Source organism: Peromyscus leucopus, chromosome 9 (genome assembly GCF_004664715.2).
Source record: "Peromyscus leucopus breed LL Stock chromosome 9, UCI_PerLeu_2.1, whole genome shotgun sequence".
In the NCBI taxonomy this organism is placed as follows: Eukaryota; Metazoa; Chordata; class Mammalia; order Rodentia; family Cricetidae; genus Peromyscus; species Peromyscus leucopus.
Window position 1 is genome coordinate 99,412,257 of NC_051070.1, and position 14,056 is coordinate 99,426,312.

At 41.1% G+C, this 14,056-nt stretch overlaps 1 protein-coding gene across 3 annotated transcripts in view; it reads left to right on the forward strand.

Moving 5' to 3' along the window:
* The window catches only part of Sh2d4b (SH2 domain containing 4B), a 92,863-nt gene that overhangs the window by 20,074 nt on the left and 58,733 nt on the right, over positions 1 to 14,056 (forward strand). For 2 of the 3 annotated variants that reach the window (XM_037208696.1, XM_028854979.2), the window contains exons 2-3: positions 7,194 to 7,357; positions 9,076 to 9,223. In XM_037208696.1, the coding sequence (XP_037064591.1) occupies positions 7,194 to 7,357; positions 9,076 to 9,223 (312 nt within the window). The remainder of the gene's footprint in view (positions 1 to 7,193; positions 7,358 to 9,075; positions 9,224 to 14,056) is intronic. The other variant, XM_028854978.2, reaches the window with a different exon arrangement.

Here is a 14,056-nt window from a genome sequence, read left to right on the forward strand (position 1 = left end):
CCCAAGAATCACTGTGTCATCTTGTAACCCTACATTCCAAGCAGCAGTTACAAGGCTACTCATTTTTCCATATTTCTGCCAACTCTTGTTATTGTCTGTCTTGTTAATACCTAGTGACTATGGCAAGTTGTATTATTATGGTATTATTCATTTGTGTGTATGTGTACATGTGTCATCACATATGTGTGGAGAACAGAGGACAGCTTGTGGGAGTCAGTTCTTTCATTCCAATATGTGAGTCTCCAGGATTGAACTCAGGTTGTCAGGTTGGGCAGCAAGCACTTTTACCTACTAAGCCATTTTGGCAGCTCACTTATCACATATTACATCTTTAAAAATAATATTTAGAAGTTTATTACTAAAATTATTTGAGTCTATGGGAACAATAAAAATAATAAAAATTTCCATGGTCTTTAATACCTTTGTTCAAAGTCTATGTTTTTTTCCTTAAACAATTATGATGCAATTCAGAGCCATTTTGATGGCATTCTAGAGTGTATAATCTTATTCTTTGATTCTTGAAGTATATTCAACTGCTATTCAAATTCAATGTGTATCATGCTTATGTCTGTTCTTTATTTTAATATGTGCTTTGGGTCCATAAACAACATGATGCATAATCTGTATATAAATGGCACAATTCTATCGTACTACAGTAACCTGAACTTAATTTTATAGGTCTTCATTTTTTTTAGAGATGCAATGTATGTTGCCATACATTATGGTATTATAAAATATACTGTCATTTTCCTTTATTATTTATGTCATTTTTTTTACATTTTGAGCAACATCTCCAGGAATCATCTTGTTCAGATCTTTCTGAACACACATGCAAAACTACTATCAGATTATTTACTGGGAAGCATTTCTTTCTAGTCACATTAAATATTGCTAATTATCTTCCGAATGGTTGGGTCTGTGCCTTTTCCTTTGAGAAGATTTTAAGAACTTTTGGTGTTCTATTATTCCTTCCACTCTTGGCACCATTGCACCTTTTCATACTTTCCAGTGCTGTAGGAACAAAATGACAGTTCGCTGCTGTTTGCATGCCTTATCTTTAATTGGTGGTGAAGTTAAGTATTTGTGATATGTTTATTAGCCATTTACAGGAATTCTTTGTGTATTTCAGGTATTAGTCCTCTACCATCAGTCAGTATAGCATAATAAGAAAATTAAGTTATCGTATTATGGGAATGATTCTCAAAGTGTGGTTCCTGGGGTGGAATCCTTCTGGGGTGGTGAGTTTATAAGGCTAAAACTACGCTCCTTTTATCATACTTGTACTGAGAATGTAAAATCAACAGTGGATGCCGCAGTTAGTGTTTGGAATGTCTCCCAAAGCCCCACATATTGAAGGCTTGGTCCTCAGTTTGATGCTATTGGGAGGTGCTGGTACTGTTGGTCTAGTAGAAAGCCCCCTGGTCATTGGGGATATGTTCTCAGAAGGGATTATGGGACTTCATTCTCTTCTTCTCTTGGCTATGATGTGACTCACCTGCTCTGATGTGTAATTGCACCATTGTGTGATATTCCTCACTAGGGCTGCTTGATAATGTTCTGAAACCCACAAACTGTAAGTCCTTTTTAAAGCCCTTAATAAAGGTTTTCTTTATTGGTTGACTAGCTCAGGTATTTGTCATAGTGATGGAAAGCCAACTAATACATCAAGGAAATCTTCTGGCACCATAGTGGTAGTGGTCAATGTATTTTTCACCATTCCATACAAGTGACTGATGGCTTCACTCCACAATGAAGCAGTAAACATTTTATCGTGTGACAAATGAGAGGGCCACATAAAGTATTGCTGCTGCAGTATGCAGGAGTATCTTGAGAAAAAAGTTATGTGCTTGTTTCAGTAATTTGATAAACTAGTCTCTTTCATGGTTCACTGTTTAAGATTGCCAGTCAATGATGTATGTATTTTTCATAGGTAAGTACTTAAAAATGAATAAAGAGAATCTGTTACTTCAAGAAAAGGAACTGACAAAATTTACACCAATGATAAAATTCCTGCTTTCAAGCAAAAAGGCGAGAATTTTTGGGAAATGTCTATCTGTCACAAGGAGCTTACAAATTGCCCAATGTATAATGCTTATTCTCCTAAGATTATGATTGCATTTACAAATGTGTTTTTTTCTGGTACTGTAAGATAAAATCCATATTTGGAGTATCTGTTTGATGCATTGTTGATTCAGTGACCAAAGTAGTAAAGTCATGCATGAGTACAAGGTCTGTTCAAAGTACAATATGAAACAGTAGAGTTTTATTTTTAAATTAAAAAAAAATGTATATTGAGACAAGGTCTTGTTCTGTGGCCAGTCTGGCCTCAAGTGCTGATTCTTCCATCTCTGCATGCTGAGTAGCTGGGATCATGGGCACCTACAGAAGCATGCTTTCTATCCCAGTAGATGGAGGCAGATCTCTGTGAGTTTGAGGCTAGCTTGATCTATACAGTGAGTTCCAATATAGCCATAGCTACCTACATAGAGAGATCCTGTCTCAAAAAAATAAAAACAAAAGCAACAAACAAAAGACTGTTTGGGGCTGGAGAGATGGCTAAGTGCTCCTCTTCCTGAGGACCAGAGTTTGGTTCCCAGCACCCACATTATGCTGTTCTCAACCACCTGTAACTCTAGTTCCAGGAGATCCAGTGCCCTTGTTCAACACACACACACACACACACACACACACACACACACACACATACACACAAAGAAACAAAAAAAATCTTGTAAAAATCTTTAGACCTTTTATTTTGAAGTAATTCAGTCTTATTTCAGAAGAATTTCAAGAGTTTGGAGAATTCCTATAGTATTCCCACCCAACTTCTCCTAATGGTAACATCCTTGTGTCATCACAATGGATGACTTTTAATGTAAAAAGCTCAATGACCTTATTGATCCAGTTTAGATTTCATGTTGTAACTAACCTTTAACAATCTACTACTAACTGGACATGGTGGCACATGCCTATAATTCAGCACTGGGGAGGCTGAGGTGGGAGAAGACCATTGGGGCTATAAATGAGTTTAGGGCAAGCCTAGACTGCATAGCAAGAACCCATCTCTAAATAAATAAGTAAGTAAGTAAGTAAGTAAGTAAACCAAAAGGGTATCCATTGCTTATTTGAATCTTAGTCCAGTATCTAAGACTACCTGGGGGAAAGTTGTGATGTCTTCTCTACTCTTCTTTTTTTTCCAAGTGTGTAGTCAGAAGGTTTCTTTGGTCTCTCCTGGCCCCAAGGTCCCATAGCCATTTATAAAATAATCATTCAAAGGCACTGGGCGGTGGTGGCGCATGCCTTTAATCCCAGCACTCGGGAGGCAGAGCCAGGAGGATCTCTGTGAGTTCGAGGCCAGCCTGGGCTACCAAGTGAGTTCCAGGAAAGGCACAAAGCTACACAGAGAAATCCTGTCTCGAAAAACAAAAACAAAAAATCATTCAGAGGCTTAATATTAATTACCAATTGTGTGGCCTATGGCAAGCTTCTTGCTAGCTAGCTCTTATAACATGGTCCATTTCTGTTAATCTGTAAGTTACCATGTGTTCCATGGCATTACCTGTGTGCCACTACATGCTGCTCCCTGGGCAGTGGGACAGCATCTGCACTGCCTCTCCTTTCTCCTTTCACCGTCTCCCTTGGATTTTCCCACATGGCTCCATTCTGCCCTGCCATAAGCCAAAGGACTTTATTTATCAAACAATCAGAGCAACACATATTCACAGCATACAGAAAGACATCCCACAGCACAAGTACATGTGGATAATTTTTTAATAAACATCAACCAAAATTATCTATCATAAAAGGGTGAAGTCAGAAGATACAAGAACCCCTTTTCCTTTCTCAAATAATAGAGAAATGTGTTTTAAAACAAGTCTTTGATATACATGAAGCTTTTTGCCATTTTTAAAGATAAGATAAAATTTGTACACTAATGAGAAAGATGTGCTTTAAATATTTTTATTTTCGAGATTTCATACGTGTATACAATGAAATATTGTCATCTATCCCTCTTTTCTTCTCCAGCTCCTTCTTTCATCTAAACACATCCCTTTCTAACTTCATGTTTGGTTTTTAAAATAAACATTTAAGTCCAGTTAGTGCTGCCCATATATGGAACTAGAGACCCATGTGTTTATCCCCCCATCTTTCCAATCCCTCCCCCCATTCTCTGATAACCGTGTTACACCCCACACATGGGTGAGTTTATATGATATTTGTGTTTCTGTGTCTGGCTTCTTTCACTTAACACAGTTCCCCCCACGTTCACCTATATGGTTAAGAATGATATGATTTCCTACTTTTCCAGGGCCAAATAGTGTTCAACGGTACATATGGTATCACATTTGCTTTATTCATTCCTTAAATTTTTAATTGTTTGCATGTGTTCATTTCTCTTGGTGGACACAGGTTGACTCAATGTCAGTTGTTCATAATGCATAATGAACAGGAGTGTGCAGACATCTTTGACATAATGATTTAATTTCCTTTGGATATATACATATATGCATGTATTGTACAAGTTGACACCTTTAGCCTGGTTTTCAGAGAAATTTCTGTACTGTTTTCTATAATGGCCGCATTTATTCACATTCTTACACAAGAGTACAAATGTCCCTTGATTTCTATGCTCCCCCAAGCTTTTATTTTAAAAAAAAATAATGTGCCAGGTGGTGGTGGTGCACATCTTTATCCCAGCACTTGGGAGGCAGAGGAAAGTGGATCTCTGTGAGTTCAAGGCCAGCCTGGTCTATAGAGCAAGTTCCAGGACAGCCAGAACTACATAGAGAAACCATGTCTTGAAAGATGATAGATAGATAGATAGATAGATAGATAGATAGATAGGTAGATTGATTGATAGATAGATAGATAGATAGATAGATAGATAGATAGATAGATAGATAAATGCTTTATGTGTATGGGTGTTTCACCTACGGACCTGTATCTGTGCCTACATGTGTGCTGTGCACACTAGGGAAGAATAGGGTGTTAGGTACCCTGGAACTGGAGTTCCAGATGGTTATGAGCTGTCATCTGGGTGCTGGGAATGAAATCCAGGTCTTCTGCAAGAGCAGCACATAACCACTGAGCATCTCTCCGGTCTCAACCTTCCTAATGCTGTAACACTTTAGTACATTTTCTCAAATTGTGGTGACCAACAACCATAAAATTATTTTCTTTGTTATTTCATAACTGTAAATTTGCTACTGTTATGAATTGTAATGTAAATATCTGATATGAAACCCCTGTGAAAAATTCGTTCAACCTCGCCACCCCAAAGGGGTCATAACCCACAGGTTGAGAACCACTGCTCTAGATCCTACTCCCAAGATTTATAGTTCTATATATTTGCTGCTTACCCTTTTAACAAGTGTGGAGTGATATCCCACAGTGTTTTGACTTGAGCTACTCTGATGATGAATGAGGTTGAATGTTTTCTCTCACAACTGGCCATTTGTATGTATTCTTTTGAGAGTTGTCTATTCAAGCCCTTTACCCATTTTGAAACAGAATTATTTATTTTATTGATACTGTGTTGCTTGAGTTCCTTATGTATTTGGTTGCTAACCCTTAATGGGGTGTATAGGTTGCAAGAATTTTATCTCTCCCTGTAGGTTGCCTCTTCACTCTGATCATTGTTGTATCAACTATGCATCTAGAAGAAAGGCAGACAACTGAGCCTTTAGGGCAGTGGCTCAGTGACTGTAGCCCTAAAGATAATTCTGTTGTTTTACCATATATAGTCATTTTTATCATGAAAAAAATTGTACTATTATGTCATTACATATGCATTTAAAAATTTCTCACTTAACCTTGGGTAAAAGAGAGAGGGTGGCTGGGGGCCTTATTGTAGAGAGCTGTGTAATGCCAGGAAGTTTTGGCAAGGAGTCAAACGCCTCAGGCATGAGCCTGGCATGCTCAGTCAGAGACTGGGGAAACCTCTGGGAAACAGCCGTAATCAAACACAGGGTCCTGGAGGCTGGGGTTTTATTCAGTGGCATCTGCTGTAGTGGAGTGTAGAGAGCGCATGCTCACAGCCACTGTGCTTTGTGTTCTGGGGCATCTCATTCATGAAGACAGCTGACTGAGCTCTGTTATGCAAAACTCTTCAGAATTTCACCTTTTGTGTGTGTGTGTGTGTGTGTGTGTGTGTGTGTGTGTGTGTGTGTGTGAGAGAGAGAGAGAGAGAGAGAGAGAGAGAGAGAGAGAGAGAGAGAGAGAGAGAATCTCACCACATTGCCCAGTTACCCTGGAGTTCATGATCCTCCTGTCTCAACCTAGAGTACTGGGATCACAGACATCTCTTATTATTTGGAACCTAGTTTTTTTTTTTTTCCACCCCCAAATTTCTATATTCTCTCCACTCTCTTTCACTTCTCCCTGCAAAACACTTGATTCCTTCTTGAATTTTAGTTTTTTTCCCTTAACACCTTGTCAAATGCATCCAATACACATTGCTAATATTTCATTTTCCCAATTCAGAAAACACAGGGTCTGCCTTTTAAGCTCTAATGAGTCTGTGACATTTTTTAACAGCTGTTTTGTTCCTGCATGCATGGATCTCCAGGTGTTTGGCCTGCTAGATATCACTCACCACTCAGATGCTAAAGCCAGATGCAGGGTTTCTATTGCTGTGGCAACCCTGTCACTGAAGAACATCACTGATCTAGTCAGTCATCAGTAGAGCCTGCTGTTATTGGCAAACTAAGGGCTCTCGGTGGCGGCATCTAGCAAAGGTTTATTTCTTGTTCAAATTACAGCATGATGTATATCACAGAAACACCAGGCTCCAGGCTGCTTCATCTTGCAACTCTATCATTTCTGATTCCTTCTTTCTAGTCAGTGGATAGAAAAATGAGAGAGCAGAGAAGACTTGCAGACACCTGACTGCCTCAGCCTGGGAGAAGCACAAGTCAGTGCATACAGAGTATCACACTAACTCTTGATATTTTTGCTGATGTCAACCTCATGAGAGATCATCTCTGACACTAGCCTCTGAAGCTGGCTCGGCTGTTAAGTTGCTCCCTAGAGGGGATGGTGTAAGGGAATGTCTTGAATCTGCACCGAAGCCGCTGTTGCTCTCTTGAGTTGTGTGATAACTATAGAACATGTGCTGTGTACCAGTTCATCTTGTTCTTTAACTAGAAACCAAATGTTTCTTCTTTTCTCTCTGTTTCTCCGTTCATTGTGAGGCAGCAAGCAACAAGCACATCCAGTGGCTGCTGGGAGCCGATGGCGAGGTCTGGGTGTGGGTCATGGGTGAAGGCCCTGGTGACAAGCCCTATGAAGAGATCTCTGAGGAGCTGATTGCAGAGAGAGCACGGCTGCAAGCACAGAGAGAGGCTGAGGAGCTCTGGTGAGAGGTGCTGGCAGGGAGGGTGCTGGGTGGGGCCTGAGCATGGAGCCCTGGGTAGATAGACCTAAGCTATGGGTGGAAAATGAGGTGCTGGTCAGTGGCTGGCTGGGTTGAGTTCTGTAAAGATCAAATAACCAAGGCGTCAAGATCTCCCATCAGTAAACCTTGTGGGTTCAAGTGTTAGACCCACCAATCAGCTAGTCTGGGACCTCAGTTTTCTCCTATTGGTGATATGCCTAACAACCTATCACCCCTTTCTGTATGCCTGAAGTTTAGATTTACCTGGACAGCATGGATAGCATGTTGTGTGAGTGTGGTGCATGTTCTTGTGCTCATGTGCCTGTGTTTGTGTGTGTAAAACCCAGAGGTCAATGTCAGATGTCTTCTTCTCTCACTCTCCACATGATTTTTTGAGGCAGGGTCTCTCAGGGAACCTGTAGCTCACCGATGCAGCTACACTTGGTAGCCAGTGAACTTTAGGGATCCTCCTGTTTCTGTTATCCCAGTGCTAGGATTATAAGCATGTGCTACTGCATCCAGATTTATATGAGGGCTCTAGGGATCTGAATTCTTTTTCTGTGCTCACATGGCAAGTGTTTTACCAACTGAACCATTTCCACGGCCCTAGCCACTCTGGGAAGTTCTCACAGGGATGGTCTAGCGGTAATGTTTCACCATGGCTTCTGTTGTTCCTCTGAATATGATTCATGCATTCACATAAGGACAGCTGAGCCCTCAGGAAAGTTTAGAGTCAGACTCTTCTCATCAACAACTTTTAACATTTTTTTAAACCTTGCCAAACTTGGAAATCCATGTGACAGTGTCTTTAGCGTCCTCCACCATCAAGTCTGAATGATGGTGTTTTAGTTGTAAAATTGTAAAAATGCAAACAAAACCAAAGATTATAATGAATTCAAGAACACCCACTAACCAAGCTAACTATGAAGAGTATTTAAAAGACAAAAAGTTTTATTTATACCTTGATAGATCCCATCAGTTCAAATCCTAAGGCTGTTGAAGATTCTCAGTAGTGTTCTATTACACAGGAATGCAACTTATTTGTGTTTTTGATAGATATCTGAATTGCTCATAATTTCTTTTTCTTTCTTTCTCTCTTTCTCTCTTTCTCTCTCTCTCTCTCTCCCTCTTTCTTTCTTTCTTTCTTTCTTTCTTTCTTTCTTTCTTTCTTTCTTTCTTTCTTTCTTTCTTTCTCTCTTCCCCTCTCTCTTTTTCTTTCTTTCTTTCTTCCTTCCTTTCTTTTTTTTTTCAAGACAGGGTTTCTCTGTGTAGTTTTGGTGCCTGTCCTGGATCTCACTCTATAAACCAGACTGGCCTCGAACTCACAGAGATCCACCTGGCTCTGCTTCCCGGGTGCTGGGTTTAAAGGCGTGTGTCACGACTGCGTGGCTCATCATTTCTTTTCATAAAACTCTGCTGAACATCTACTATATTCACCTTCAGCTACTTGAATGAGAAATGGGATTTTCACTTCTTGTTTCTGAGCTTCCAGAATGATCTTGCTGATTTACCCTTCCTTCTCTACATGAGTGTCACCTCCTGCTTCCTTTGCCATTGTGAGCTCTGGTAATCTTAGCAAAATGTGTTTGCTGTTCTGTGTACCAAGGGAAGGTTGCTCATTGCTTTTACTTGAAGTTGCATTGTGTCATGCTCTTCTAGTTTTTCACTTAAGCTCACCCCTGCTGCTGCTTTCTTGGAAGGAGACAGAAGGAAGCAGAGATCACCAAGAAGTTCCGGGATGCCTTGGCCAATGAGAAAGCCCGGATCCTAGCAGAGAGGTGGAAAGTGGAGATGGAGGACCGCAAAGCTGCCAAAATCCTGGAGGAACGTATACATGAGGAATTCAAGGTGAGATAGTGCACGGGCACCTGTGAGGGGCACCTGCTCTAGCCTCCAAGTTTGATGTAGCCACTATCTGATTGGAATCTGTTCTTGGCCATTGGTTGGCCTGGGGTGTGTGATAAGACAGAAATATGGCATACCTGAGCAGGAAGGAAGTTGACACCCCCTAGGCCCATCTCCTTCTTATTGTATAGATGAGGAAGTAAGGGCCAGACAAGGAAAAGGAATTGCCAAGGCCACACATAATAGTGGTTGTGTAGAGAGTTAGGAACAGAATATTGGCCTTCTTCATCCCAAACTGAGCATGTTATGAAATAAGGCGCCAGGAACTTATGACCAGATCAGCTGGAATTCACTTCCAGTTCTACTACTGACTGCTTTATGACCTTGAGATACTTTTTGTCGTAGTTAGGGTTTCTACTGCTGCAACAAAACACCATGACCAAAAAGAGGTTGGTTAGAATCCAGTTTATGCTGCTGGATTCTAACAGTTCCCTCGGGGGAAGCGGTGAGATGATGTGGCATCAATGGCACAGATACTGGAAGTCAGTTGAAGGCAAACAATAAACTCCTTTATTTAATAATGGGGAAGGCCTTATACATCCTCCTCTCAGCACCCAGTTGGTGTCACAATCTGGTGGCATTGCATGGTCATCTCTCATTGGCTGGGCATGATCAGGAACTCTGACAGCACCTGTTGCTAGGCCCTCAGGTAGACTGCATGATTAGGAACTCTGACAGCACCTGTTGTTAGGCCTTCAGGCCGACTCCAGGTTGGTTGGCTCATAAGGAAGTACCTTATATGCATGCCTTGGCAACTGGTTTGAGCCAATTTCCTTGACCCTATGGGCCTGTCTATAAGCCTTATTATAAGCTTACACTTCCACATTGCTGTTTATCATCGAAGGAATTAAGAACAGGAACTCAAGCAAGGCAGGAACCTGGAGACAGAAGCTGATGCAGTAGCCATGGAGGGATGCTGCTTACTGGCTTTCTTCCCATGGTTTGCTCAGCCTGCTTTCTTCCAGAACCCAGGCCTACCAGCCTAGGGATGGCACTACCCTCATTGATCACTAATTGAGAAAATGCATTATTTCATGGGGGCTTTTCCTTAACTGAGGCTCCTTCCTCTCTGATGACTAGCTTGTATCAAGTTGACACACAAAATCAGCTAGTACAACTGACCACTTGTCAACAGGACACACAAACACATCACACAAACATCACACTCCTTCCTTTCTTACTTTTCCACAAAATCTCACATTAAAAACATAAATAACTTTAAAAGTTCCACAGTCTTTACAAATTCAAACACCTTAAAAATTCAACCCCTTCAAAACAGCCAAAGTCTTTTTAAATTCAAAGTCTCTCAACTGTGGGCTCCAGTAAAATACTTTCTTACTTCAAGAGGGAGAAATCAGAGCACAGTCACATCAAAGCAAGACCAAATTCTTACCATCTGGGATCCAATCACAATCTTCTGGATTACTCCAGAGGGCTTGGGTCACTTCTCTGGCTCTGCCCTCTGCAGCCCACATAGCTTGTCTCCTAGGCTCCTTCCTCTGTGATGATTCTGGCTTGTGGGAAGATGACACACAAAGCCAGCCTGTACATTTGCTAAATTTCTCTGAGTTATTGACTTGCTTTTGGTAAAATGGTAGGAAGAATAGTCTACTTTGGATTTGTTTGCTTTGTCAGGGTCTCACTAGGTAGCCCTGGCTGACCTTGAACTCCCAAAGATTCACTTACCTCTGCCCTTTGAGTCTTAGGATTGCAAATTTTTGCCAGCAGGCTTGGAAAGCCTTTTATTTTTTATGAAGATTTAGGGAGAGGACATAAGTACATTTTTGACCTAGGAATGTCTGGACATGTGGTGTTATTAACTAGATCTATAGGGTTTTGGAATTGGTAAATGAATTTCCCTGTTCTCTGGTAGTGTGATGGTTGGTTTTACTTGTCAGCTTGACAGTCTAGAATCACCTGGGAAGGGAGTGTTCATGAGGAACTGTCTAAATTAATTGGCTCATCCACCTATATCTTGATTACATTAATTGATGTGTGAAGACTTAGCCTAAAAACTGGAGCACTGTGCCCTGGGCTTGGACCCAGGACTTGGACCCTGGACTGTAGGAAAGAGAAGGTGAGCTGAGTGTAGGCATGTAGGCATTCATTCTCTCTGCTCGTGACCAGCTGCTTTGAGTTCCCACCGTGATGAACTGCAACCTACAGTTGTGAGCTAGAATCACCCCTTTCCTCCTGAGTTGTTTTTGTCAGGGTATTTTTATCATAGCAACAGAAAGGAAACTACAGCAGGTAGGAAGCTTAAATCACCTGAAAACATTCTTTTTCATTATAGGTGCAATACATTTATTTATTAGAAAACACACACATACAAATACAGATAAGCAGAAAACAAAACAAAAAAATCACATTCAATTCCTACATTGTATTGTTTTGTACATTGTATTGTTGAAATCAAACACAGCTGGGCATTAGTCAAGGCAGGAAAACAGAGATGAGGCTGCAAATACAGTATGCACAAGGCCCTGGGTTTCATATTCAACATTTGCCAAAAACACAAAACACAAAAGATTTTTCTTTTTGGTGACTACTGACAGTGGGGAAGAGAGCTGTGATCCCTCAACATTTGTGGTGATTTGTGGGAATACGCACTGGAGGGCAGGGCAGGGGAGAGCAGGGTTAGAGGAGGAAAGAACCTAGAAGCAGGTCAGTGTCTAATGAGATGCTGAGTTCCCTAGGCCAGGCAGTTGGTGAAGTTGGGCATCTGTCCTCCTTCAGAAGCTGGGGGAAGGAGCCCTTCCTGCTGGTGATTACAGTGCCAAAGAAGCTCTCTGGGCATCCAGACGCATGCTTCTGAGTCGAAAGAGATGTCACAGCTGCAAGTTCCCTGTAAGGAGTGCTGTAAGCATACACAGCCGTCAGGTGCAGGCTAGACCACAGTGCACATTTTTCTGGCATCACCAAGCTTTCTCAAGCAGGCCCCTTGAGTGGGTCCGGATTCATCCTGGGGACATGATCTTAGGAGCTGGAAGCTAAGCTGGAGTTTGGTCCGGTCTCTCCATGCTCAGCTTTGGAAGGAGTTATACTTTGAGTTTCACTTGTCAGTGTCTTTACAGCATCTGCCCATTTTAAAACCTGTTCCTTCCTCCCTAGCAATAGCGTAGTGAGGAAGTTGAGATCCGTTCCTCAGCAGCTATTGCTTTTCTTAGTTTTTTTTTTTTTTTTTTTTTGGTTTTTGGAGACAGGGTTTCTCTGTGTAGCTTTGCACCTTTCCTGGAACTCACTTGGTAGCCCAGGCTGGCCTCGAACTCACAGAGATCCTCCTGCCTCTGCCTCCCAAGTGCTGGGATTAAAGGCGTGCGCCACCACCGCCCGGCGCTTTTCTTAGTTTTGGTTATCATATTTTTGGATGTATAGAAGCTCAAAATGTTTGTGAGCCAAGCTCATTAATCTTTTTCTTTATCATTTGTTTTAGGCCCAGAAAGCTTCCCTACATTTGTTTTTTATACCTTTCATGCTCTTGTTTCTCTGTATTTAATTTTCCTCCTTCTTGGGAGAGTGTATAGTATCGGGCTCTGACTATATTTTTTCCCAGCTACTCTGGCGTTACCGCAGTGGTTGCGCCTCCCCCTCTCCCTTTGTCTGCTATCTTGGCTGGGGTTTACTCTTTACTCGCCCCAGATCTCTTCAGTTTTCCGCTATGATTTATTATTCCCAGACCAGAATAATTGTTTGATTATCATAGCATTAAAATAATTTTTAGCATCTATTTAGGTAAGAACCCCATCATTTTGCTTTATTTTCAAAATGTTTTTGGCAAATAACCTCACTTATATTTTTCTTCTACCAACAGAACTTCTAAACTATTTTCTTACTGTTTTCCCCCTCAAATAACAGTTCATGGAGATTTGTACTGGGATTGCATCACGCTGTAGCTGTGTTTGTGGAAAATGGACATTTTAAAAAATATTCAGGCTTGGGATATTTTTCGGGAATATGTTGTTTCTCTTGTGATCCAAAGCCACTTTTGTCTTTGTTAATTTTTTCTTATTTATACACTTGTAAGATCAATGGTTTCCTAGTTCCAAACAGTCTCAGGAACTTCCATAAACCTATAAGTTTTTCTGAACCCTAGTAAAAACTGATTACACATATACCTGTACACATCTCTATACATAAGTATACACATATATAAACACGTATATACATAGACACACATGTGTATGTGCATATATATATACATATGCAGATACAGATATTTATATGTAGTTTTGGGCATCTTTTTGTCATTGTTTTGCTGAACAACTTAAAAGAAGGTTGCATAGGTAATGACACTCTAACCCAAGTGTCTGCTAAGTACTTTCTGAACATTGCCACGTAGTATTCTAGGCTACCAGGGTCATGCCATCTATGTGGCACAACTCAGTTTGCATTGTAGTACAACAGTCACTTCATACCTTATGCATGTGGCTGTGTTCCAAGAAGACCTCCATTTTTAGAGATAGATGGAGGTTAGCTTTTCCTCATGCCCTGATAACACTCTAAGCCCTTCTGCGTACATCTCCTCTGAGTAAGGACCGGTCAGAACCACAACCATTGCTATTATACCTATTGTAGTCAAGAGTAAAACTATGAGACATGTCCTATTTGTCAGGTCCAAAAGAAATTTGGGACAAATGACTAACTGTGGTGACTATCAGCATACAGAGTGTCTGCTGCTGGCTCCACGCTCACTCGGTACCTCTGGCTGTTCTCAGCTCTTCTCATCCTGGCACGCCCCCCAAAAACCTCCTCTAGCTCCTGGGCTTCTCTTCCCCC